The following is a 27,911-nucleotide window of genomic DNA, read 5'->3' as shown; positions in this document are numbered from 1 at the left end:
AGAGACCAGCAATTAGAGGGAGAATTCACTTGCTCCCCATCGCTTGGCTATTCCTTGCCTGCTCCCACCTGTTGCAGATGTCTTTGTGCAGAACACACGAGGAAGGAGACACAGGTCAGATTCACAGCTGAGCAGGGAAGAGGCCTACCAATCGGCAGCCAGCGGTCAGGTGGAGAGAGGCGGGGTCAACCGATGTGTGGGCGGGGCTCTCTGAGAGTGGGCGGAGTTCCACTCTGCCATCTTCAGGGGCATCCTTCTGGTCAGCCGGGCGTCGTCCGGCGACCCTGGCATTGTGCACTTTCGTACCGTCTGGAGGGCAGCAGTTCTGACCGACTGAAATCTTAACCCTGGCACCCTGCGCCCTTCACTGCTTTTGACTCATTTTGCATTCCTCAACCAGAGCTAGACATCCCCACACCCTCTTGCAGAGAGCGTTTCGGATGCCTTGCCACGCCTTTCCTTCTGCCAATGTTGGAAATTCAAGGGCCAGCTCATTTTTTCAAGACATTCTTTATGGCAGGAAAATGAGGCTCTCTTTTTTTTCTTCTTCCTTCCCCCCCCCCTCCTCGCAACTCCCATAAAATAGCAAATTATTGATTTGGGTACAGGGCGAGCCAGGTAGGGCAGCGGGGTGAGGAAGAGATAACCTCTTTAAATAATTCTCTCTTAATACACAAAGCAAAATAATTAAAAGGAATTGATAGATTCTCAACGCCTGCTCCCTCCCCCCCGCAAAAACAAAAACACCCCATAAATTCACAAAATAAAATAACAAAATAATAATAAATCTCACCAAATGAGGGTTTTTATTGTTTTTGGTTTTTTGATTTAGAAAAAGATTTTGTTAGAGGGGAAGGGGAGTCTGTGTCCCTCTCCAGTCCTGACTCCTTCCCCGCTCAGATTGATTTATTTTTTAATTCCAAGTCGCCCAGAAGAGACATCCCAAGTCCACGAGTCCTTTTCCCTCAGGTGCATTGACAGGATTTGACCACCATGTTGGAAAGCTGCTCCACCTTGGCTTCCCGGCCGGTGTAGTACACAATCCCCAATGCCTCAAGATCCTGTGGGGCGCAGCAGGGCGCGGATGAGGCAATTGGGTTGTGTAGGGTGTACATAGACAGGACCTATCGAAAGAAAATAAGAAAATACGTCTTTGGAAAGGTAACATGGCGGATTGAGCAGCCTAGGGAGCGGGAGGCCAAGTTTTCACGGCCAGGAAAGCAGAGGTCACATTTATAATGGCTGCCAAGTTTCACTCATGGCACTGCACGACTACCGTGTTTTTCGCTCTATAAGACGCACCAGACCACAAGACGCACCTAGTTTTTGGAGGAGGAAAACAAGAAAAAAATAATATTCTGAATCTCAGAAGCCAGAACAGCAAGAGGGATCTCTGTGCAGTGAAAGCAGCAATCCCTTTTGCTGTTCTGGCTTCTGGGATAGCTGCGCAGCCTGCATTCGCTCCATAAGACGCACACACATTTCCCCTTACTTTTTAGGAGGGAGAAAGTGAGTCTTATAGAGCAAAAATTACGGTAATTTTTATTGCAGCAAAGCACATCACAGGACAGTGGCATTTTCTGCCTATCAAATGCCCTTCCCAACTGCCATCCTCAAAGAACTGGCTACCAGTTGCTTCCAGATGCCTTGTAGAGAGTTATATTTCCCCCCCAGGATTTCTCTGACCCAGAAGAACAGTTCGTTGCCGAATTCTGTCTTTGCATCTGTTTCTATGATACCCTTCTGTTGCTTCCCTTTTGTATACCGCTTTTGAGATTCTTTTAAAGCAGTTTTTGGAATGCTTCTGAACAAACCCCAAAGGAAGAGGGTTGTGTGTGAGGAAGTGGGGTGAGATGCAAGAGTCAGAAACCTTTTCGGGGGGCTTTTTACGTCCTCACCTTGCTGTAGTGAGTGTCCACGCTCCAGAGATAGGGGCAGGCACCCATGCAGAAGTTGGCATAGTAGCCCTTGGGTTCGGAGATCCACCGCCACTTTAAGTCCTTGCGGAAGTCAATGTACAAGGGCCTCACGCAACATCTCTTCTCCTCTGGTGACCTGGAGCGAAAGAACCCAATAAGAGTTGAGAGAGCAAAACAACAACAACAACAACAACAACAACAACAACAACAACAACAACAACAATATATTTATACCCCGCCCTTCAGGCTGGGTTTCCCCAGCCACTTTAATATTCCAACAGAATATTAAAAAACACGATAAAACATCAAACATTAAAAACTTGCCTAAACAGGACTGCCTTCAGATGTCTTCTAAAAGTCAGATAGTTGTTTATTTCCTTGACATCTGGTGGGAGGGCGTTCCACAGGGTGGGCGCCACTACCAAGAAGGCCCTCTGCCTGGTTCCCTGTAACTTGGCTTCTCACAGTGAGGGAACCGCCAGAAGGCCCTCAGAGCTGGAACTCAGTGTCCAGGCAGAACGATGGGGGTTGCCAGACGCCCCGTTTCTAGGGGACAGTCCCCGGATTTACAAACCAGTTCCCTATCATTTCCACTATCATTCCGACTGAAGTTGAAAAGTGTCCCTGGATTCATTGAAAAAAATCTGGTAACCTTAGTTTAGGGCTTTAAAGGTCAGCACCAACACTTTGAATTGTGCTCGGAAACGTACTGGGAGCCAATGTAGGTCTTTCAGGACTGGTGTTATATGGTCTCAGCGGCCACTCCCAGTCACCAATCTAGCTGCCGCAAAACCACAGATCCTGAAACCCAGCCAGGAGTGGAGTGGCAAATTCATCCTGCTCTGTGGCCCTTCTTCATGTGCCTCCTCCTCCACAAGCGATCCGGAGCGTGGCAACACGAGAACGGGCCTTTTCTGTGGTGGCCCCCTGTTTGTGGGATGCTCTCTCCAGGTAGTCTCGCCTGGCACCTTACATATATTTAGGTGCCAGGCAAAAACATTCCTCTTCTCCCAGGCTAATTAAACTACCCATGGCCTTTTAAACTATGGATTCATTGTTGTTTTGGTTTGTTATTATGGTATTCATTTTTGTGTTTTTATATTGTTGTAATGGGTATGAGTTACTCGTGCGTAAACTGGTGCCTTTCTGGGCTAATTTGCCTTGTTAAACCTTTCTGACTGCACAGCCCTTTCTCATCGTGGCTGCCTCGGTCGCTGGCAGAATCCGTCAGTGGGTGTTTCTTGAACCTCTTCCAACATAAAAGTTGTTTGACACCCAGTCTCCTCCTCCTCTCACTGCGCGGGAGTCTTCTGTGCAGGGAGGGCGTGGGTAGCGGAGGACCGGTGCTCTCCTCACTGATCTCCAGTGAAGAGTCCTGGAGCCCTCTCTCCGATTCCCCCATCTGCCCCCCTTTCTCCCTGGTGTTGCGCTGATTTGCTTCCCCCTCTACTGAGCTGTTTCTCCCCCTGCTGCTGGGTCCTTCGCCAGCATCATCTGGGAGCCTCCCCTTCGCCTCTCGCTCCGATGTCAGTTCCCTGACAATTGTAAACCACCCTGTAAACTTAGGATGAAGGGCGGTCTCTAAATTTAATAAATATTGCTTTTGTTTATTATGGTATTCATTTTTCTTTTGTTAATATTTTAAACCACCCTGTAAACTTAGGAGGAAGGGTGGCCTATAAATTTAATAAATAATGATGACGAGGAAGATGTGTTTTTAGATTGTAAGCCTTAGGGCGGGGACTGTCTTAACGCTGATTTTTGTAAGAAGTCTTTTTGGCTAAAGAGCTGCATAGAAGTGGATTCATTCATTCATTCACAGAAGCATAGAAGTGTAGAGTTGGAAGGGACCTCAGCGGTCATCTAGTCCAACCCCCTGCCATGCAGGGATCTTTTTGCCTAACGTGGGGCTCGATCCCATGAACATCAGATTAAGAATCTCATGCTTTACCAGCTGAGCTGTCACCCCAATTTATAGCCCAAGAGGCTCTCAGCAGCGAAAGAGTCTCACACAAAAAAAACCCAGAAGCCACTCACTGGCTGCAATAGTCTATGGTTGCCGCTCGCTTTTGCCGGCGGTTTTGCAGGTGGTCTGCCCGCTCGGGGGGCATCGCCATCACCAGAAGATAGGGGGGCTGCTGTTTCGCCTGGCTGATCCCTTGCTGATCACCCCTCCTTAATTTGGTGCCTGGAAACAGACAAGAATTCGTTAGCCGTGTCGCACGGGCTTTAGTTTGTTTTAAACCATCTGGATGCTGCCATATGTGAAACACCTTGTGGTGGCACCTTTAGTAAAGGGACCCCTGACCATTAGGTCCAGTCGTGGCCGACTCTGAGGTTGCAGCGCTCATTTCGCTTTATTGGCCGAGGGAGCCAGCGTACAGCTTCCGGTCATGTGGCCAGCATGACTAAGCCGCTTCTGGCGAACCAGAGCAGCGCACGGAAACGCCGTTTACCTTCCCACCGGAGCGGTACCTATTTATCTACTTGCACTTTGACGTGCTTTTGAACTGCTAGGTGAGCAGGAGCAGGGACCGAGCAACGGGAGCTCACCCCGTAGCGGGGATTCGAACTGCCGACCTTCTGATCGGCAAGTCCAAGGCTCTGTGGTTTAACCCACAGCGCCACCCTTTAGAAGCGCACGAATAAAATAATAATAAGGGTGAAGGCGCTTTATAAATCAGATCGATCAACTGTTTCCCTGAGTACCAGCTTCCGACGGCCTGCACTGGGGAACGGGAACTGGGCAGGCAGGGAAAATACCCTCCAGCAGCACGGACTGGAATGCCATTTACCACACCAGACTCTTCCTAGGCCAGAGCCCTCCCTGACGCTGCTCCCATCCCCTAACCCTCCTTTTGGGAAGCGTTCTTGGTCTCTTGATCATTCCTCTTCCTTGTCTGGGTGGGGGCAGAGCTCTCAATGAACCGTTAAGCAAAATAAGCATGTGCTCAGGGCATCACAGAAATTTCCCATGGCCAGATTTCCCCCCCCCCACACATTAATGGCCACAAGCGGCTCAGCCAAGAGCTGGGTTTCTCAACGGAAGTCAATTAGAAACCCCAACAGGACGACTATGCAACAAAGCAAGCTGGCTGCCTTCTCTCTACTAAGTATAGATGCAGACGTGTTGTGTAAGATTAGCTTTGAGGATCTGACTGTGCCATTAGAAAAAGTCAGAGAGAGGAAAAATTAAAATGTAAAGGAAGTGGAAGTCCACAAAAATAAACATTGTTTCCCATCTAACTGTAGGTTTTGTTTCATCTCGGAAAATGAAATTTTACTTTGTGCTTTATTGCTGTTTATATTTCGAATGAGGTATATATGGGGGCACTAAAACCAGGAGGGCTGCCCTACTGACTTGGCTTGTTTCTTTCTGCCAGCAACCTTATGTGGTGCCCACTGGGATCAGGAATGTGGGGGGGGGGGTGACGGGTGCAATGGTGGAGGAAGAGGGTGTCCGAGACCTTCAGGGGGTCAGATGCGCTGACTTTGCCATTCTTTCCCACTCTGCTGCCCATGCTTGTATAGGTGATGGGAATTACCGTATTTTTCGCCCCATAGGACGCACCGCCGCATAGGACGCACCTAATTTTTTTGGGGGGGGGGGAATAAAGAAAAAAAATCCCTCCCCAGGCACGGGGCAGGCACGGAGGAAGCCCAAGCTTCCCCCGACCCCAGCCCCCAGAACAGCCTGCTATCTGCAAGCCTAGGGAGCCGCGCCGGTCTCCCCCGGCTTGTGGAGAGGTGCGCAAAGCCCGGGGGCGCTCTTCAGCGCGCACCAGGCTTCCGAATGCAGGCAGCTCTGCACTACCCTCCGGAGCCCCGCGCGGCTTCACGCTGGGATCCGGAGGGTGGCGCAGAGCTGCAGGAAGCCCGGGAAAGCCTGCATTCGCCCCATAGGACGCACACACATTCCCCCTTCATTTTTGGAGGGGAAAAAGTGCGTCCTATAGGGCGAAAAATACGGTAAATGCTGAGTGCTGAGGAGCAGGAAGTTTGCCTATCCCATCGGCCCACAAGTGGAAAAGCAGTCGTTCCTAAACTACGTTGGAGGCTCTTGTGAGCCAAAAAGCCGCCATTTGCCAAAGAGGCTGCCCACCGCACCCCTGTGTGAGTCATAGAATCGTAGAGTTGGAAAGGGACCCCGGGGTCTTCTAGCCCAACCCCCTGCAGTGAAGGAATCTCAGCTAAAGCATCCATGACAGATGGCCGCCCAACCTCTAAGGAGAGTCCACAACCTCCTGAGGGAGTCTGTTCCCCTGCTGAACAGCTCTTACTGTCAGAAAGTTTTTTTCCTGATTTTAGTTGGAATCTCCCTTCTTGTAACATGAAGCCATTGGTCCAACTCCTACCCTCCAGAGCAGGGGTCGGCAAGGCTTACCGGCCATGGGCCGGATCACTCCCGTGGAGATTGTCTGTGGGCCAGACCGGCGCAGCGTGACGCTGGAAATTGCGTCTGCGCATGTCCGTGGCACCGGAAATCGCTTCTGTGCGTGCTCAGACGCCAAAAATCGTGCCTGCACAGATTTCCGGTACCTGTGAATGCGCAGACATGATTTCCAGTGCCACTCAGCGAGTCCCTGTGCTGCGCTCTGCCGGTTTAGCGTGGCGCGCGGGGGGGGGGGGACTCCCCGAATGGGCAGCTCGGTTCGGGGGCGGCTCGTGGGACGGTAAAACGGTCTCCGTGGGCTGCATCCGGCCCATGGGCCTCACGTTGCCGACCCCTGCTCCAGAGTCACCGCTGTGCTTGCCTCCCTATAGCCAGATGCGTACCCACAGCCCAAAAAACATGGGCACAGCAGGGATATGAGGCACCCTGAGAGAGGGGGAAAGGCCAACTCTTATGTTTGCTGAAAGTAAAGTGAGTCAGGTGCGCAGGTGTGAAACAACTGTGGGGAAAGGTGCCTTGAGGAAGGGAAGCGTTCTGAAATTCTGGAGCGTGCCAGCCGCCAGAACCACCCTTTCTGCGATCCGACGGTGAAGCTGTTTGCCGTCAGCACGGCAGCCTATTTTTAGCTGACGAAACGCAGCGGGTGTGTGCTAGTTTGTGTGTGCAAGGGGTCTGTGTGTGTGTGTGTGTTGCGGGTGCTCGTGCTTCGCGCTGCCCCCTAGAGGAGGTTCCCATCGAGCTGAGTCATGTGACGAAAGTGTCGCCGGAACTGGCACGGCGCCCCCCCCCAACAACCCCACCCTGGGCAGAAGGTATGGCAGGTATGTGTGTCAGGAGGATGAGGAAGTTTTCTAGGCCCGATTCCCAGAAGGAGGCAAGTCTCGTCCTGAAGGCGGAATCCGCCAAGCCTGCTGACAGGCAAGTGACGAGGGAGATACCAGACAGGGACCGAAGACAGCCTTTGGCGGGGCCTGAGAGCATGAGAAAAGCCTGAAAGATCTGGCCAGTCTCCCACCTCGTCCAGCAGCCTCCTGTTCTCACAGTGGCCGGACACAGGATCCGACCGCAAGAAATCTCTCCCCCTCTGCGATTCACAGCGACTGGTATTCAGAAACACTGCTGCCTCAAACCGTGGAGGCAATTTATAGCCATCAGGGCTAGGAGCCATGGGTGAAGGACGGGCCATGAATTTAAATCAATAAATAAAGCAGCATTAGATGTAAACCCTACAACACAGGGACATTTCCTATTTCACTGCGTTTCAGGGGTTTGGGCTGGATGACCCTTGGGGTCCCTTCCAACTCTGCCATTCCACAATTCTCACTTCTCCCCACAACTGACCCTCCTCGACCCCTCCATTTTTTTGTCCCCCATTTTTCACTGGCAGCGCTGGCAGGGGAAATAGGGACGTTCCGGGATCAAAACAGGGATGGAGAGCCGTCCCTGGAAAACCAGGACACAGACCCCATTCCTTAGCTCTTACCTTCCACTTCCACTTTCAGTTCCTCCACGCCGCTTTCACAGGTACAGTGGGAGCTGAGGCGAAATCTTCCCAGAGGCTCTGAAATACAAACAACGTGGATTTTTGGGTGCCGTGCTCATAGCCCCCAGCAGGAGCGGCGGAAGGATTTGAACCCGCAACCCCAGAGGCACACGCAACACGGGCCCAAAGGTGAAGACAGGCGTTTGCCACATTAAATCCAAGTACACCTTTCTCCTCCGGAGCTCAGCCCATGTGTGTACGGGAAGCGGAAGTTGGTTGCAGACAATGTCTGTTGGTTGCTCCTCCCTAACCCCCAATCTTTACACAAAGTTTTGGGTGTCTGATTAAGGAGGTTGCCTTTAAAAAAAAAAAGTGGCAAACACGTAGATAGGAACATTGTCATCTGCGACAGGAATACAGTCTGAAATTCAGTTCTCCAGATTTCCAAATCAGTTTTTTAAAAGTCCTAATGAGACTTCATTGGCATTTTAATACAAAATTCTCCCAATACACACAATTCCATGTGCAATTTTGTCCGACGTGCTTATTTCTGCCGAATGATTTCCACCTAATACGGCACACTTCTTCCCTAAGCTGTTTTCAGCAATGTACCCACGCACTACATCACCCGAGCAGATCTATCTATTTCTGCGATTGTTACTTGGCTGGGGAAACTGCGCTGCGAAATCTGGAGGAGTGCAAAATTTAAAACGACGGCGGCTGTGTTTTGGTCTGCGTGTTGTTTCTGAAAGCGTGAGTTTATTATTATTATTTATTTGTATTCTGCCCTTCATCAAAGAACTCAGGGTAGTAGGTTTGCCTTAAATGCGAGCTCAGATGAATTCCTCCCCCATCCTCCCCGGACATAAAGGCACTCACATAAAACTTCCGTGTGGTACCTTTAAGAAATATAGAGAATGGCGCTTGAAGCATGGCAAGATCTGAGCCTGTCTTTGATCTGTGGGCAGCCCTGCCCAACATGGAAGCTGGGCAGTGAGGGTGGCCCTCTCTTCAATATGACCCCCACCTTTCCTCCAATATTTCTCTACCCATTCCTGCAGCTGACGACTGTCGTCACCTCTTCAACTTACTAAGGCAAAAAGGGGTTTGACATCAGAGAGGGTGAGTTGCAGGTAGACGGCCACCCGGACGCAAGAAATTTAGTGCTTGCAACGTCACAATCCCTGCCTTCCTTTCCTCTCCTTTCAGTAGCAACCTGTGCAAAGAATGCAGCCGAGGAGTGGCGCAGGGCAAGTGTGCCTGACGCATGTGCACTTTTGATCTGGCTCCTTCCAAAACACCGTGGCAGCGTGCCCAGGGCGTGGCGTGCCGACTCAGCGGATTGCGGCATTGTTTTGTTTTTTCCCCAGCCCCTTTTCTCCCCCTCTCACCTCCGGCACAAAGGCAAAGCAGGGAGAGGTTGCCCCACGATTCTAGTCCCTGGAGAAATAAGCCCCTTGGCACTGCCTTGCAGGAGCGGCTAGGACTTAGAGGCAACTAAGTTTGTTCTGGGTATAAGCTTTCGTGTGCATGCACACTGCACACAAAAGCTTATACCCAGAACAAACTTAGTTGGTCTCTAAGGTGCTACTGGACAATTTTTTAATTTATTTCGACTATGTCAGACCAACACGGCTACCTACCTGAATCTGGAAGAAGATATATCTGTCAATGGATGGGCTTGCACATAACGTTCAACCCACGGTTTCCTTCAACCGTGGTTTGTTCGACAAATCACACATCATCTAACAGGCTAGTTTGTGTGAAAGCTGGCTGCTACTGCCAGACATGTGCTATGCCAGGGATAGCCAATGTGGGGCCTTCCAGATGTCGTTAGACTACAACTCCCATCAGCATTGCCAGTGGTCATGGATGATGGGACTTGTAGTCCTACAATGCTTGGCTTCTTTTTCAGTTGCTCTTGCCTATGCCTTTGGAACCCGGCAAGCGTCTGGGATCGAGGGGCCAAACAAACCACAATTCAGCAAGGCTGTTGGGTTTGTACGTGCTAAAGGTGGCATGGTTTGCAAGTCAACAACAAACTTGGCAGAGAACTAACTGTGGTTATTCTGGCAGGCTAGGCCCTAGTTTTTAGCTCCTAATTAACCATTGTCCTCTTTTGTCACACATCCTGTTCTGCCTACAGCGATTCTTCCTCTCCCCCAAGTGAATTACTCTTTCCAGCTGCCATCAACTCTGGGACCCTGCCCCGCTCACACCTTTAGGTACTTCCTGGCTTACCTGTGCTTCCAAGCCACTGCCGGAGGACGGAGGTGACGTCAAACGAAAGCCACTCCTTCTCGTTCTTCACCTTCACCATACGCCCATCCATGTAGTACCAAGTGCTGTTGATCGAGTGGATCTGCTCCTGGATGGAAAGGGTAAGTGTAAACAAAGCAGTCTCTCCATCTCCGACATAAGACCAAGGGTGGTTCATTGTTCGACAGAATGATGTGCTGAAGGACTTTGAATTCAAATGCTACGCTTAATTTCTAGTTCAAGGTTCCAGTTTTTGGGGCAGAACTGGAAAACAGGGGCAACATCTGCAGAAGAGCTAGGGGAAAAATGAAGTGGGCATTCAGTCCCTCCAAATTCTATGTCAATATTAGAAGGCAAACAATCTTGTCCTGATTCCTGTTTGGGACTTAATATGAATGAAGGATCCTTAGAAATAATCCACAGAAGCTGTCCCCTAAATCAAGGATCGTCCCTGGGTGTGAATAAGAGAATGCCTCCGAGCATATGCCGAGAGATTTTCAATAATAATAATAATAATAATAATAATAATAATAATAATAATAATAATAATAAATTTATACCCCGCCCAGCTGGCTGGGTTTCCCCAGCCACTCTGGGCGGCTTCCAACAGAATATTAAAATACAATAACCTATTAAATATTAAAAGCTTCCCTAAACATTCCTAGATTCCAGTTCCCTCGCTACAGACACCTCTTCCCCACCATATTTTGATTTCTGCAGCTGAAATACTCCAGACTAATGCAGGCAAACAAATACATACTTTTTCTTTTCTTTTTTTGGCAAATGAACATAATTTGCATAAATGTGCCTTCGTTTTGATTTCAAAATCAGAAATTTCAATTTCTTCCCACCCCCCATTCTCAGAGATAAAATGCAAGCAATATTGTCCTGGCTCTTGTCTGGGGTTTAATACGAATGAACGATCATTAGCAATGATCCAGGGGACCTGTCTTTGAAATCAGCTGTTGTCCCTGAGTTCAAAGAAAATAATGCCTCTGAGCATGTGCCGAGAAATTTCCTCCTTTTGCCCACGAATAACCATAAGCATCTCCAAACGGTCTGAAGAGTTTCCGGGCGAGAGGATACAACTTGTGGGCATCTTTGAACTCCAGTAGCATTTTCCCATCGTACCTGGTAAAGCTCCAATCGCTGATCCTGAACCGCTCCAGAGATGCGCATTCTCAGTTCAGCACGGTAGAGCAGACTGGAGTCATGAAGGGTTTTCCGGATGTGTGATAAGTTGAACCCAAAGAAGACAGAGTAGGGTGTCTTTGGTATGTGGCCTTCTGCACAGAGAGAATAGGAGAGGAGTCTTAAGTTGTTTTGTGTTTGTGCTGGTTCCATTTCAAACACGACCAAATTATGCAGTTCTTCTTTTGGAAGGTGTCAAGAGAATATAAGCTTTGCAAGAGCTTCAGGCGACATCTGAACTCCCCGGCAACCCGATTAACGTCCCAGCAAGAGTTGAGCTGCAAATCGCTAAATGTTAGGAATTTACAAACGAAATGAAAAACAGAACTTACAATTGGAATGGAAAACAAAACTGAGCTTTGGAGGGTCATAGGGCTGCTGTATTTTGTCACCATAAACACACTTGGTCCAATGAAGACAACAAAACTGACTCCACAGATGATGGTAGATGATAGATAGATAGATAGATAGATAGATAGATAGATAGATAGATAGAGATAGATAGATAGATAGATAGATAGATAGATAGATAGAGATAGATATGTGTGCACAAATATGTCCATTTTGGTTCCTCTCAGTTTCTGTTTTATAATCTTTAGTTTTCTACATTTCCACAGGGGTTTGCAATATATATCTATATAGATATATTTTTCCATGTATAAGACCAGGTTTTTTAAACCAAAAAATTAGGTTTAAAATTGGGGCTCGTCTTATACATGGGTAGTGCTGAGGGATGTTTTCTTAATTTGGAGTCCCCCAAAAGTCTTATACACAGGGGTGTCTTATAGAAAGAAAAATATGGTACGTCCTCATGAAAATTCGCCAGCATTTTCCTCTGGATATACATACTTTTGTGTGCAGTTTTGCCTAACGCACACATTTTTGCAAAGCGATTTTCACTATTTTTTCCCGTCATTTTCACCAACGTAGGCATTTGATATGCAAACTCCACCTCTGTATATGCATTTTTTGTTCCGAATATTCGGCTGGAGAACTGCATTGCAAAATTCAGAGCACTACGAATTTCAAAGGACGGCTGAATTTCGATGCAGGTATTGTTTCAGACAGTGTGGGTTAGGTAAGTTCACCTTTAAATGTAGACTGAACAGACTTCCAAATCCTGCTGCACCCCTATTTCTGTGGGAGAAAGTTTCTTTGCTTATACGTTCAACTTATATGTCTGTGCAATGTTTAAGGATACAGGCACTCATCTTGCGTTAGGGTTTAAGGACTCTGACGCAAGCCATTTTCTTTTACTTTTACTTTTAATGCTATATTGAGATTAAAAAGCAAACAAACAGTCATAAAAAGAATACAGTGGTACCTCGGGTTAAGTACTTAATTCGTTCTGGAGGTCCGTTCTTAACCTGTAACTGTTCTCAACCTGAAGCACCATTTTCTCAACCTGTTCTCAACCTGAAGCACCATTTTAGCTGATGGGGCCTCCTGCTGCTGCCGCGCTGCCAGAACGCTGCCAGAGCTGTTCTCATCCTGAAGCAAAGTATTTAACCCAAGGTACTATTTCTGGGTTAGCGGAGTCTGTAACCTGAAGCGTCTGTAACCCTAGGTACCACTGTAATACACCTTGCCAAAAATTACCGTATTTTTCGCCCCATAGGGCGCACCGCCCCATAAGACGCACCTAGGTTTTTTTTGGGGGGGGGAATAAAGAAAAAAAAATTCCCCCCTGGCGCGGGGGAAGCCCGAGCTTCCCCCAACCCCAGTCCCGAGAACAGCTTGCTATTTGCAAGCCTAGGGAGCCCGGCGGGAAGTCGCGCCGGTCTCCCCAGGCTTGCAGAGAGCTGTGCGAAGCCCGGGGCTGCAGGCAGCTCTGCACAGCCCTCGGGAGACTGGCGCAAAGTCGCGCCGGTCTCTTGAGGGTTGCACAGAGCTTCCTGAAGCCTGCATTCGCCCCATAGGACGCACACACATTTCCCCTCCATTTTTGGAGGGGGAAAAGTGTGTCCTATAGGGCGAAAAATACGGTAACTTACTTTCTTCTTACGTAATTTCTATAAAGACGTCTATAGAAGTCTTTCTATAGAGACTATCCACAACATATTTGATATACCGCACTCTTCATTTCCAATCATAGCATATCACAATTGTCTTATTTCCCTAAGGTTTCCTACTATTCCACAAACCATTTTCAAATGCTCCCACATTCAACAGAAACCTACCTGCAAGTAAAGCAAAGGAAGAGGAAGCTGGGATCCAGAAACATTCTAATCCAGCCCTCTGGAAATTTTCCTTTATGAAGAGGAGCAGTTGAAACTAATGGCATTTTAATTTATTTATTTTTGCTGGCTGGCATTGACTTTTGTTGCCTCTCATTCGGTGTGCCCTCACCCCTCGGGCTATAGGACCTTCTGCCCTTGCCTGTTCCAATGACATGTAGATATCCTAAGTTATCATGTGGTTGCCAACTGACCAGAAAAACCAAGATTAGACTGCTTCTATGCCCTTATAAATCACTTGATGCATGGAAATCAGCAGGGACAAGCTTTTTTGCCTCATGCTGATAAGCACCAGCACCTGCCGACACCTGCGAAGCAAGTGGCAAGTTAAAAAGCACAGGAGCTTGGGCTGGATAAAAAAGTTGGCAACCTCATCCTCCACACCCTACCACTCTTCTTTGTAGCTATGCCAAACTCCAGCCTGGGTTCCCGGGCAGGATTCTGTTGCCTCTGGAGGGTCAAATTTCGGAAGTATGTGAGAGTGGAGTCAATTAATAGCGATGGGCAATCCGAAACGCCAGAGGGGACTGCTTGGGTGGATCCCAGGTTTCTGCTTCCAGATCTCCAGGAAGACGCCACATCCTAATGCGTACATCAATAACAGAAACAAGAGCCAAACAGGAGCTCTGGAAACCTGCTTGTAAATGCATTTCTTATTTACCGTATTTTTTGCACCATAACACTCACTTTTTTCCTCCTAGAAAGTAAGGGGAAATGTCTGTGCGTGTTATGGAGGGAATGCCTACGGGTGGCATGCACATGTAAATCCCACGCCAGCCTTTGCCAACTTCATAAGGTTTGGACTACAGTGGTACCTCGGATTACATACGCTTCAGGTTACATACGCTTCAGGTTACAGACACTGCTAACCCAGAAATAGTGCTTCAGGTTAATAATAATAATAATAATAATAATAATAATAATAATTTATTATTTATACCCCGCCCATCTGGCTGGGTTTCCCCAGCCACTCTGGGCGGCTTCCAAAAGAATATTAAAATACTGTGATACATCAAACATTAAAAGCTTCCCTAAACAGGGCTGCCTTCAGATGTCTTCTAAAAGTCTGGTAGTTGTTGTTCTCTTTGACATCTGGTTAAGAACTTTGCTTCAGGATGAGAACAGAAATCGTGCTCCAGCGGCGCAGCAGCAGCAGGAGGCCCCATTAGCTAAAGTGGTGCTTCAGGTGAAGAACAGTTTCAGGTTAAGTACAGACCTCTGGAACGAATTAAGTACTTAACCCGAGGTACCACTGTACAATTCTCATTCACCCAAGCCTTAGGAGTTATAGGCAAAAATATCTGCAGTGGCGAAGGCTGCCCTATGACCACTGCCTCCTATGGGCCTCCCCATGCATTGCCATGACTCAGGAATGGCTAACTGCATATTTCTGCGTCAAGTGCAACTTCAGAAACAATTTGAGCCTGCTACGTACATTATCCTTCTCCCCATTTCACAGATCCTGGGACTGAGGGCGAGCAAGGTTGCCACACTGCAACAAGACCTTGCTCCTTTATACATAGGAATCTGGTCCTCTGTGTGTTTAAAATGGTAAAGGGACCCCTGACCATTGGGTCCAGTCACGGACGACTCTGGGGTTGCGCGCTCATCTCGCTCTATAGGCCGAGGGAGCCGGCGTACAGCTTCCGGGTCTTGTGGCCAGCAAGACTAAGCCACTTCTGGCGAACCAGAGCAGCGCACGGAAACACTGTTTACCTTCCCACCGAAGCGGTACCTATTTATCTACTTGCACTTTGATGTGCTTTTGAACTGCTAGGTTGGCAGGAACAGGGACCGAGCAATGGGAGCTCACCCTGTTGCGGGGATTTGAACTGCCAACCTTCTGATAAACAAGACCTAGGCTCTATGGTTTAGACCACAGCGCCACCCGCATCCCTCTGTGTGTTTAGTCAGAAGTAAATTCTGCGCTAAATTGACTGGGACTTCCATTCCAGAGTTTAAAAGCAATGGGACGTAAAGTGGTGCTTTTTACAGTGGTGCCTCGCAAGACGAAATTAATTCGTTCCGCAAGTCTCTTCGTCTTGCGGTTTTTTCGTCTTGCGATGCACGGTTTCCCATAGGAATGCATTGAAAATCAATTAATGCGTTCCTAGGGAAACCGCCTTCAGACCAGGTCCGGGGACAGTCTGTCCCCGGACCTCTTCTGAAGGCTGGGGGGGGGGGGACAAGGGCTTTTCTTCCCACCCCCAGCATTTTAAAAAACCCCGGGACAGCGGAGGACTTCTCCGCTGTCCGGGCGATCTTAAAATGCTGGCGGGCGGCATTTCAAAATCGCCCCGGACAGCGGAGGACTTCTCCGCTGTCTGGGGCGATTTAAAAGCCCCTGGGAAGGCAGGCAGGGGGGACAAAGACTTTTGCCCCCCGCCAGCCTTCAGAAGAGGTCCTGGACCTCTTCTGAAGGCGGGCGGGGGGCGAAAGTCTTTGCTCCTCCCCCCGCCTGCCTTCAAAAGGTGTCCCCGTGGCGGCGGGAGGTGTCCCCTGCCCCCCGCCCGGCTTCGGAGCACCGGGAGAAGCGATCTCCCTGCAGCCCCTTGCTGCAAAAGACGTCCGGGGGAAGCGGGGAAGAAGCGCTTCGCTTCCCGCTGCCCCCGGACCTCTTCTGAAGCAAGGGGCTGGGGGGAGATAGCGATCTCCCTGCAGCCCCTTGCTGCAAAAGACGTCCGGGGGAAGCGGGGAAGCGAAGCGCTTCGCTTCCCGCTGCCCCCGACCTCTTCTGAAGGGAGATCGCTATCTCCCCCCAGCCCCTTGCTTCAGAAGAGGTCGGGGGCAGCGGGAAGCGAAGCGCTTCGCTTCCCCGCTTCCCCCGGACGTCTTTTGCAGCAAGGGGCTGCAGGGAGATCGCTATCTCCCCGCAGCCCCTTGCTTCAAAAGAGAAGACCCGCTGTCCCCGGGGCAAGCTTCGTTTTGCGAAGCAAGCCCATAGGGAAATTCGTCTTGCGAGGCAACTCGAAAACGAAAAAACCTTTCGTTTTGCGAGTTTTTCGTCTCGCGAGGCGTTCGTCTTGCGGGGTACCACTGTATTTCCTTAGGGGCTTCTTGACTTTCTTCCCATAACCTGGCCACGGATTTCCTAGTAAGGTAGGTTAAGAGAGAGAAAAAGGATGCTTTGGCCATCTAGCGAGTTTCCATCCGAGTGGGGATTTGAACCCAGGGCTCTCTGGTTCAGCTCCAGCCCTCTGCAACTGCCACAGGCCACAGACACACCCCAAAAAGAAGCCCCATATTTGCAGCCGTCTGACACTGACACAGCATCTATTTATGGTACAGGAAGAGTCTATTTTTAAGCTTCTCTTCCTCGCAGGATCAAAGAAGCTTTGACTCCAGCTCCTCATCCCATCTCGTCCCACATACATGGTCAAATCAGCTGCCCTGCAAGTTCCCTCTCCAGGACAAAGACTGTGATGTTCAAGGGGAAAGATCCCTTTCTTCTTCATCATTCCACCCCCTTAAAAAAAATATATATAGCATGCAGTGCTTGGCAAAGGAGAACAGGGTATGCCCATTTTGCATTTAAGTGAACGTGGAGTTCAGAACAAGAGTCGGGGGAAGGAGAGAGACATTTGATAGCTGCATGGCAAGCAGAAATTCTTGTTTTGGGAAAACTTTTCCCAGGTGCCCTGTCTCACGGTTTCTCCTGGTTTTACGGTCCACATCTCTTTCTTGTGCCATTAATAGCAGGCTGGCAAGCAGAAATTTAGTTAATTTAGCAAACAGAAATGTTAAGATTTTCCTGGCTTGGAAATGCAAGTAGGGAGGGAAAGTTTCACTTGCTTAATTCCTGTCTGCATGTTAGGGTGATGCTTTCTTTAATTTTTAAAAATCTGCCGGTATGGCGGCTGTGTACGCAGCATCTTTTTAAAGCACAAAGACCATTAGTCCCCCTGCAAAATAAAAATCATGAGAACTGTAGTTTACCTTCGCACAGAGTTGCAATTACAAGCACCCTTAGCAAACTATAATTCCCAGGATTATTTGGGGGGGGATGATTTGAATGTGTTTTAAAGGTGTGGTGTATATGCTGCTACTCATTTGATGTTTCCCATTTGAAAGGGTAAGAATTAAATTTTATTATTTAAAATTTATCAGCAACAAAGGCAGAGAAGGAGGGGCCTAAACTGCCCAAGAAGAAATGAAGGTAGTCTTCTCTGTTTCTATCCTGATCAAATAAGCTCTCATAGCAGATCACAAAACATTAAACATACAGCGAAGAACTTGCGATTCTCTATCACTAGCCATCATTGCTGGGTTGTCAACTGACTGGGGGGTGGAAAAACTTAGTGGCAGACCAGTAGCAATCTGTAGAAATCGACAGCCGAATCTTTTCACTGGTGTGGAGATAAAATAGTACTACCTGATATGGTCTGAAAATCAAGGTGCCCTGAAAAGTCCAAGAGTTTTAGGGTGGCAAAGAGAAAGGAGACAGCTGATGATGCTATTAAGAATAAAAACCTGGTCCTAGTTCTTTCAAAAGACGTATACACACCCTAAACTTGACTCATGTCCAAGAATGAAGAATCAAACCTGGCTATCGTCGACCATAATTTTTGCATCTCCCTGCCATTTAGCTACGCACCACCTCCTCAAAGTTTTCTCTTTTCTGCACCTGCCAGCTAAGATTTCATTTCACGCACCTGAGGAAGTGGGCTTGAGTCCGCAAAACCTCGTGCCACAGTACATTGTATTATAGCCTTTAAGATGGCCCAAGACTCTTTGAGTCTAACTTGGGGTACCTCAGTGGAAAGTCCTCAGCAGCACCCCCCCCCCACAAGTCTCAACGCTGCTCCAAAGGCAGTATTCAGAAGAAACCTGACTGTCAGACTTCCACTTCCCTTCTTCAAAGTTTGGTGCAGTCAACGCTTTTCGTTTCCACATGACTCTTGTGGAGGGAGGCTGTGGTCTCTTGTAAATTGAGGATTTATGTTTTACAGCTGCAAAGACAGAGATAAGGCTGTCTCCATTGAACAGCCCCAGCTTATCGGGCTAAGGAAATTCCCAAGCTATTTTGGGACTTTCCAGTGTTACATCTCCAGAGATAAGAGGATGAGATCGGTTTCTATCTACTGTCCTTGTGACCTTGTGAGTGGTTCATGGTGTCTGTCAGCCTCAGTTTCCCTCAGCTGTAAAATGGGGATAAGACTATGAAGCCCTGAATGGCGTTTCTAGGCAGCCTCCTCCCATAAAAACCAGCAAACTCGCCAAGATAATCAATAGAGACTGGGTAGCTACCAGAAACGGCCTCCTCTGTCGTCTTTTGGTTTTATCCTTATTTAATCTCTGCCTGTAGGGTTTATAGCTCTGTGGCTACTGCTGTTGATCTCTTGCAGTGCATTCCTAACCATCTCTACTCCAAATGTATACTGCTGAACTCAGTTCATTTGCACTGGCTTAGGTATGTTTGTTAAGCCACTTTGGAGGCGAAATACTAAAAGGGTTGCGTATAGGTTTCTCGTGTAAACAGGGAGGCAAGGGTTTCGCATTCCATAGATCCAGATACTTCCAGTGCTTCTGTATCCGGAAGAAGGATCTGGCAATAGGAACATAATAAGAGCTATTCTGGATCAGGCCAAAGACCGTCTGCTCCAGCATCTTGCAAGCAGGGCCTACTTACGCTTTCCTGCAACTGAATGAAAGAATTTACTTTATTACGGTCACAGGCCAGCGTAATTCCTGCAGCTGGTATTCTGCTTCTGTCTAATCTTCTGTTAAAGCCAGCCATGTTGATGCCCACTGTAACATCTCACGGGAGCAAATTCCTCGCGGCGTTTTCATTCTCGGGGCACTTTCTTAATAACTTATTTAGAATTTGGGGTTGGTGCAGGATTTCAAGCCTATTTAATCATTGCAAAGTGGCAGAGTGCGTGCAATTTTCTATCCTGCAAGCATTTTCTGCAGCCCGCACTTCCTGACCTCCATGAAGTCTTTCCCTGGGTTTTGGCTGACGCATGGGCACCCAGGAAGGGGGCAGACCATGGGACCAGCAATTTATAGAATGAAAGACACTCATGGACCCTTCCGTGCCACCTCAGAAGGAAAAGTCCTTGCATCGAGAACCCTGCATTGCACACCTGAGAGTTTCACTGGGAGCCTTCTCTCCCCTCTGATAATTTTAAAGCGTCGTTTCTTTCTGCGTTAACAGATGCAGAATGGTTGGGGAAAATGAAGGGGTGTTTGCATTGAATTTTCAGCACAGTTCTAGCGTCAGGCCGCTGCCGCAGGCCAAGAAGCGGCAGGACCAGGAAAGAAGCAGACCACAGAAGGGAGTAAGCTGGACCGCAAGCAGAAGTTGGTTACTTAGGGGGCCATTCTTCCCGTAGGGAAAGGCCCCGGGGGAGCCAGGCTCCGGTCCGCCCACCTGCTTAAACTTTCCACGTGGATCAACTGTTAAGTCACGCTGGGGAAATGTGGGTGGCTTGACTTCTGTCAAAACAGGGAAGTCAAGCAGCGCTGCTACCTTCCCACCCGCCCCCACAGCCTTCTGCCATTGTTTGTTTTGCCAACTGCCCTGGTCGGAAACTAGCAATTCCCCCTGTTCCAAGGGGCTGTTTGAAGGACGGATACTCTGCAGAAACTTCCAGGCGTGCTATTTTATCATCACACCGGGCTCTTTTGGGGGGAAGGGGGCAGAGGGGAGGATGCAATTCACCAGAAATGGATCCCTAGCGTAGGAATCAGCAGCCGGCAGCCTCTGTACCAAATGAGGTCCTCTGAGCACACGACGTGCCAACCAAACGGGCAGAGGAAGGGCACGGAATGGCCCCTGTGTCCACAGGTGGGAGGTGGGTCAGGATGGAATGGCCCCTGTGTCCACAGGTGGGAGGTGGGTCAGGATGGAATGGAATGGCCCCTGTGTCCACAGGTGGGAGGTGGGTCAGGATGGAATGGCCCCTGTGTCCACAGGTGGGAGGTGGGTCAGGATGGAATGGTCCACAGGTGGGAGGTGGGTCAGGATGGAATGGTCCACAGGTGGGAGGTGGGTCAGGATGGAATGGTCCACAGGTGGGAGGTGGGTCAGGATGGAATGACCCCTGTGTCCACAGGTGGGTCAGGATGGAATGGCCCCTGTGTCCACAGGTGGGGGGTGGGTCAGGATCTCAGCACTGCAGAAAAAAAATCCAGGGCATGATGATACTGGGATGGGGAAGCTGCAGCATCCGAAGAAGTGTGCATGCACACAATAGCTCACACCAATAACAAACATAGTTGGTCTCTAAGGTGCTACTGGAAGGAATTTTTTTATACTGTGGTCCTCTAGTTGTTGGTGAGCTCCAGTCTCCATCAGTGCCAGCCAGCATATCGGACAGTGAAGAACAATGGGAGCTGCAGGGCAACAGATTCCTGGCCGCTTTTCTAAACCATGTTCATAGTATGATGGGTGACATGCAACAGGAGTTCAGTGGGGGCTCGTTCCCACTTTCTGTCTACTGAAGGATGGGGTAGAAATAGATTCAAATAAATATATCAAATAGACAAAACACATCTGGGATAGCTCCGTCAGTGGAGCACGAGACCCTTAATCTCAGGGTCGTGGGTTCAAGCCCTACGTGGGGCAAAAAGATCCCTGCATGGCAGGGGGTTGGACTAGATGACCGCTGAGGTCCCTTCCAACTCTGCCATTCTATGCTTCTGTGAATGAATAAATGAATGAATGGACTTCTATGCAGCTCTGTAGCAGACTCTTCCAACTCTATGATTCTCTGATTTCCAGTGAAAAGAGGGCTGTATCCAAAGTACTGTTAAGTTTCCTTAGCACCAGGCTTTCTGCTTGTACAGTGGAGACTGTCTCCCCTCTCCTCCTCCCCGTGTCGTCCCCCCCAACCATAAATTTGTCATGGGATTCCCCCCACCTTCTGAAGCTGGTTTTGGGAGGGCGTGCCTGTGTTCAGTTGCACCAGTGTAAATCCTCGTGTTAACGGAACAAGGACACTGTATACCACTCTCAGACTTGAGATGGAAAACCCACAAGTTCTCACAACCAACGCCAGCTATCCTGCGAGTGCCGCAGCCAAAAGCAGGGTCTCCCCCCCCCCCCCGCAAAAATGCCATATGTCCTTGGTCAGCAGCTACAAAAGAGGTTCAGAATTGCCACACCAGATCAGACCAAAGGTTCATTGAGTCTTGCACCCAGCGGTTGCATCAGCGGACAGACAGCTGTTTCTCGGAAGACTGCGGGACATGCAAGCCATAGTCCTCCTTGTCACCTGGCATTTAGAGATATACTGAATCTGAACTGGAGGTTCTATGGAGCTATCGGGGCTCATAACCACCGAGAGACCTATGTTCCATACATCTAATTCCCTTTTAAAAGTGTTCGAACCTGCAGCCATCACCACACCTTATGGATTCCATAAACAGAACTGTCCCAGATCTATTGCAAATTCAGTCACTGGGTGGACTTGAGTTCCAACATGCATAATCTCCCGAGCCTCTGTTGCTGGGGCAGGAAACCTGCAGCCCTACAGATCTTGTCAGACTACAACTCCCATCATCCCTGACCGTGACTGCCCAGAGTTTGCTATGAGATGGATTCCCAAAACATCTGGAGGGCCACCCCTGGTTTAAAACACTGCAGAAGCTGAACTGAACTGGAGCTTCTACTCTTACTCCAGAAAAGGCTCCTTCACCTTTAAGATTTATGTGAAAGAAACCCCAAATAGGTCCAGCTTCTCCCATCACTGCAGAACAAGAAGAAAAGCTTCTACGCAAATCTAAAACATGCAGGAGTCTTCTTACAGCCTCAGATGCTAAGCGGGTAGGGTTAAGATACAATGGTACCTCGGGTTAAGTACTTAATTCGTTCTGGAGGTCCGTTCTTAACCTGAAACTGTTCTTAACCTGAAGCACCACTTTAGCTAATGCTGCCGCCGCGCTGCCGGACCATGATTTCTGTTCTCATCCTGAAGCAAAGTTCTTAACCTGAAGCACTATTTCTGGGTTAGCGGAGGCTGTAACCTGAAGCGTATGTAACCTGAAGCGTATGTAACCCAAGGTACCACTGTACAAGGAATAAATAAAAGGGGAAAGGCCATAATTTTCATGCCTCAGAGCTTTTGCTTCCACCCAAATGACAGAAAGCTGGGCAGGATTTATCCAGCAACATAACGCGACCATTTGCTTCGGTGGATTTTGGAATGAACTTGTTAAAACCCTTTTTCCCGACTGGCTTGTGCTTTCAACAGCAGCCCAACCTGAGCAGCTGCGCTGGGGAAGAGGCAGCAATTACCCTGGCCTAACGCGTTCCGAGGAAAGGGGATTTTGCGTGAGCAAGGCAAGGAGGACCCAAACGCCTCCTTGGCAAAAACGACTGGCACGTGCTGGCACTATCCCGGGCTGCCATCTTATCTCCCAGAGACTACACAAAACGTACAAGTTCCCGCCTCTGCCTGCAGGCCCGAGTTCCGTTTCGGCAGTGTGCCAGCCACTCCCAGGCACGTAATTACACCCCAAACAAGCTTGAGACGGCTGCTCCCTGGGTGGGTGCAGAATCCTCTGATCCAAGGGAAAGATCCGATCTTTGCAGATTCGGGCCTCTTCAGACCTGCTGCCAACACCACCACCCCTCCTGGGTCTGCGCATCTCCCTACATTTTTTTCTTTTCTTTTAAAGCATATATCTTTTGTCTCCTGTCTCCCCCCCCCCAAAAGACCCCACCCAGCTCCTGGGTGCGTTTAGGTGGCTCGTTTTTTCCACACAAGGAGCAAACTTCTGTAAAAGGTGGGAAGGAAAGAAACAAGAGTTCTGTTCTTCCCAGCAAGGGTTGCGGAAATCCCAGTATAGCTAAGAGTTAGGGCTTCCTGGGTGCAAATGCCCAGGTTGCCAAGTTTTTCCTGCTGGTCCTGCCTCTGCGCCCTTAACAACAGCTGTTGGATGCTAAGAGCTGTTTGACAGCGAAAAGGACTCCCTCAAAAGGTGGTTTCTCCGTCCTTGGAGAAGGAAGAGTAATAATACCACTCTATTCTGCCTTGGTCAGACCACAGGCTGAGACCCTCCCTGCCTGCGGACTGTCTTGCCAGAGTGGTGCATGCCCTGGTTATCTCCCACCTGGACTACTGCCATGCGCTCTACGTGGGGCTACCTTTGAAGGTGACCCGGAAACTACAACTAATCCAGAATGCGGCAGCTAGACTGGTGACTGGGGGCAGCCGCCGAGACCACATAACACAGGTCCTGAAAGACCTACATTGGCTCCCAGTACGTTTCCGAGCACAATTCAAGGTGTTGGTGCTGACCTTTAAAGCCCTAAACGGCCTCAGTACAGTATATCTGAAGAAGCGTCTCTACCCCCATCGTTCAGCCTGGACACTGAGATCCAGTGCTGAAGGCCTTCTGGTGGTTCCCTCCCTGCGAGAAGCTAAGCTACAGGGAACCAGGCAGAGGGCCTTCTTGGTAGTGGCGCCCGCCCTGTGGAACGCCCTCCCACCAGATGTTAAGGAAATAAACAACTACCTGACATTTAGAAGACATCTGAAGGCAGCCCTGTTCAGGGAAGCTTTTAATGTGTGACATTTTAATGTATTTTTAATCTTTGTTGGAAGCCACCCAGAGTGGCTGGGGAAACCCAGCCAGATGGGTGGGGTACAAATAATAAATTACTATTACTATTACACTTGGGAGTACTGTGTCCAATTCTGGGCACCACACTTTAAGAGGGATGTTGACAAGCTGGAAAGTGGGCAGGGGAGGGAAACCAAGATGATCAAAGGTCTGGAAACCAAGCCTTATGAGGAATGGTTGAAGGAGCTGGGTATGTTTAGCCTGGAAAAGAGGAGACTGAGAGGAGATATGATAGCCATCGTCAAATATCTTAAAGGCTGCCACATAGAAGATGGAGCATGCTTGTTTTCTCCTGCTCTGGAGGGTAGGACTCGAACCCGTGGCTTCAAGCTACAAGAAAGGAGATTCCGACTAAACATTCAGAAAAATACTTTCTGACAGTAAGAGCTGTTCGGCAGGGGAACAGACTCCCACGAGAGGCGGTGGACTCGCCTTCCTTGGAGATATTTTTAAACAGAGGTTGGGTGGCCATCTATCATGGATGCTTTAGCTGAGATTCCCGCATTGCAGGGGGTCAGACTAGATGACCCTCGGGTCCCTTCGAACTCTTAAGATTCTACGATTCCATGAGCTGACCAGGCGAAACCTTTTCTGGCGTGGAGGCAGTGATGCGAGAAAACTGCTTCCTGCTGTATGTTTGTGTGTGTCTGGAGTCAAGCTTGCTGTGGAAGTCCCAGGAGCGGGGGCGGGGGGGGGGGAGTAGCAGCCAATCCCGAGGTGAAAGCAAAGGACCCCTGCTTGAATTTTCGAAACGGAATTTGCAAACTTTGACCTGTCCACAGCTGTGAGGTAGCGTTGCAACACGCTGACCCGCAAGGGGCCTTCAGGGAGAAGTGGCAAAGGCGACTCTGAAACCGGAGGGGGGGGGGTGTTGCTGGGCCATTTTTGCCGGAAATCGCAAGATCCGATCGACCAAACTCCTTTTTCACTGCCCCCTCCCCGCCAACTCCATCCCCACCCCCCCAGGGGGAAAGCTGATTTTTGCACACACACATACAATTTCCTCCCATCCTCAGAGGACTTCTCACGGGTGCCTGGCTTCACAGAGCGCCTGCCGACACAGCTATAACATGACAGCCCGGATCCTCGTGCAAAGAGAAAGGAAGTGGAAACTAGAGGCGATGGCTTTCTCTCTCTCTCTCTCTCTCTCTCTCTCTCTCTCTCTCACCAACAACAGCAGCTAAGAGGCAGGAACGATGCAACCTTAATCCGCATTAAGACCATACTGATTCTAATCACGACACTACTCACCTGCCTTAAACCTGCTCCTAAAAAACCCTAATCGGGTCCTTTTTTTTTTAACACCAAGCCTCCCATCTGGGAGAATGGCTTATTTATAACTTCCGAGTATGTACAGAGTCCACTTCTCGTGTGACCAAATGCCGGCAGCTTTCCCTACCCTCCACCCCAAATTTCTGGAATTAAAAGCATGGATGTAAACCTAGGCTGCTTAAGAATAAGTTTATAGTTTATAGAGTGGGTCTGTCCAACCCCAGTGTTGTCTGGCTGCAGACTGTAGGAGCTGCTCTTCCGGGTCTCAGTTAGAGGTCTGTTCCTGGGGTCGGGGGGGGGGCCTTCTCTGCCTCTTTCCCACTGAACTGGGTCCCCCTCTTCTGCCAGAATGCACTGCTGTCCCTGATGAAACTGTGCTCTGGCTGGCAGCCAGTACTGTCAGCTCGAAAGGCAGCAAATTCTGGATCCTGCCTGGTCCCACTGCCCCAGACTGACTGACCAAATTCTGCCCGCCCGAGTTTCCTGAAATAATAAAATATTTTTTTAAAAAAATGCCAACCCCGTATCAAGGGCCGGCCCTCGTCATGGATACCTTGGCATGTGGTGGTTGCAATGATCAGATCAACTCATGCCAAATTCCAGCTGCTGCTGCTGCTGCCACCTCCCTGGGACCAGGCAGCTGGGTGAACATCTCATGCCATGTCCAGAACTAGTAACAGCTTCTCTGCTCTTGGTCTTATTTCCTTTGCTCTTGGTTTTATTTCCAATTTTCTTGCACCCTTTGTCACATTAGGTTTGCACCCAGCTCTGTGCCTTTAAGAGCCTGTCCTGCAGAACATTTAAGAGGTAAAACTCTTCCCGGCGTTTTTCAGGAAAAGCTTCACCTTTTGAATTTCCGCCTGCCGGGATGCTGCACAGGAGCAGGGTCGGAATAAAAAGGTGGCCACCTTAGGGGAAATCCCTTTGCCACAAGGCATTGGTGGTAAGTCTTGAAGAGTTAAATAAGCTTCCAGGTTTTAGGGTCAAGGGTGAAATTATCCCATTAGAGGCGCTACTTATCCTTTTCCAGTTTGTATCAACATCTTAGGAACGCGCCAACCTCTCACCCCTCTTCCCAAACCCCTTCTTCATCTCATATTCTCTGGCGATATTTATTGCCATTTTACACATGGAATGCTTTTTTTCCCAATAAAAAAAAGATCTTGCTTAAACTCTGGGTGCGAATCCTGATCCATTGCATCGCTAAACCTAAGTGCAAAGTAGCAAACATTTCCTTCTCTCTCTCTCTCTCTCTCTCTCTCTCTCTCTCTCTCTCTCTCTCTCGTTCTTTAAATTAACCTTTTTATTATAAATCAATATTAGGAGGCCTGGGAAACAGCAGTCGGTGGCCTGGGGCATGCCACTGCCCCAAGGCCATCCATCAGTGCCTCTCAGCCCTTTATAGCAGCTTGCAAGGTGCTCAACAACCCCTCCACCGCTATTTTCGAAGTCTCAGGCAATGAAATACTTGACAGGTGCCCCGAATTTGCCAGTGGGTGGCACCTTACCCCGGCCTAACCTTTGAGTCGGTTGCCAGCTTTCTAAATTGGCCCTGCGCCTCTGCCTAACAGCTGAGAAATCAAAGGGGTGAGGACTTTCCCTTTAAATGGGGGGAGATTTCCTCCCCACTTAATTTCTTAATGTCACCCTCTTCCTAAAGGAATAGGAGCAGGGTCGGGGGGTGTGTGTGTGTGACACCAACCTAGCCCTGGCTCCTCGGCCTGCTCTAACCAGTAAACCTCATGGCCTGCCCTCCTAAATACAAACACCCCCTTTCTCTCCCATGGTCTCACCGTGGTTCGGGGGAAGCATGTTGAACCTGTGCACCTCCTTGGCGTAGTACTCTTCCTGGGGGGTCTCCTTGGGGTCTTCCGCCGACCTTTCCCGGATCATTTCCACGGTGCTGTTGTACAGAGCCACAATGTCTTCGGGCAGCACCCGCGAGTCGGGGTCTTCCACCTCCGGCGGGCTGGTCAGCTTGAGCTTGCTGAGGATCTGGCCCCGGATGGCCTCGATCCGTTTGCGCTTCATCATATCCATGTCCAGAGTTTTGCAAGTGGAGAAGGCGAGAGCCACGCGGAGGTGCTCCAGCGCCAGCAGCAGGAGGAAGAGCCAGCCGGCGGCCCGCGAACACCCAGAAAGACTCTGCCAGCCGCAGGCTCTCAAAACCAACATCTTCATGATTTCTCCACCCCCTTGTCGCTTCTGCTCTCGGTGCCAAAAAGGAGCGGTGGGGAAAGCAAGACGAAGGGGGGAAGATGAAGAGCCGCTCTAGTTTCTTGCCGTTTTTCTCAGTCCTTTCCCTGCATCTGACAAAGTAGGCTGTTTCCTACAGAAGCCCCACTCACCGCCGAGTCCCTCAAGTATAAAGCGACGGTTTCAGATTCGAACCGGTTTCAGATCTGCGAACCGTCTCCAAAGTCTGGGCTGCCGGTTTTCAAAAGCGGAGGAAACTCACCTTCTGCTTGGCAGAGCCTCGAAGCAGCCCATGTGCCTGGCGATTCAAAGGGCGCCCACGTTCAGCTTTGGCGCCCAGCGGTGGCAGCCCGAACGCCCATTGCCAGGGAGGTCAAGGCTCTGTCTGC

The 27,911-nt window shown here is 49.4% G+C and overlaps 1 protein-coding gene and 1 long non-coding RNA gene across 2 annotated transcripts in view; one reads left to right on the top strand and one right to left on the bottom strand.

Moving 5' to 3' along the window:
- The window catches only part of LOC308590664, a 105,786-nt gene that overhangs the window by 21,882 nt on the left and 55,993 nt on the right, over window positions 1-27,911 (top strand). The window lies entirely within an intron of this gene.
- TGFB1 (transforming growth factor beta 1) lies at window positions 788-27,900 on the bottom strand. The gene is made up of 7 exons (XM_081200525.1): window positions 27,120-27,900; window positions 11,186-11,340; window positions 10,037-10,163; window positions 7,796-7,873; window positions 3,957-4,107; window positions 1,899-2,055; window positions 788-1,124 (listed from the first exon to the last, which is right to left on the bottom strand). The coding sequence occupies exons 1-7, from the start codon at window positions 27,505-27,507 to the stop codon at window positions 966-968; spliced, it is 1,215 nt and encodes a 404-aa protein (XP_081056651.1). The 5' UTR covers window positions 27,508-27,900; the 3' UTR covers window positions 788-965.

This window comes from Podarcis bocagei (genome assembly GCF_964188305.1).
Source record: "Podarcis bocagei genome assembly, chromosome: 7".
Lineage (NCBI taxonomy): Eukaryota > Metazoa > Chordata > Lepidosauria > Squamata > Lacertidae > Podarcis > Podarcis bocagei.
This window is presented reverse-complemented; position numbering and strand designations above follow the sequence as displayed.

Coding starts and splice junctions, on each gene's coding strand:
- TGFB1 (XM_081200525.1), bottom strand. CDS start 27,507: ATGAAGATGTTGGTTTTGAGAGCCTGCGGCTGGCAGAGTCTTTCTGGG. Junction 10,164..11,185: donor AGCGATTGGAGCTTTACCAG/GTACGATGGGAA, acceptor CTTTCCATCCAG/GAGCAGATCCACTCGATCAA. Junction 7,874..10,036: donor GCAGTGGCTTGGAAGCACAG/GTAAGCCAGGAA, acceptor TTTGTATTTCAG/AGCCTCTGGGAAGATTTCGC.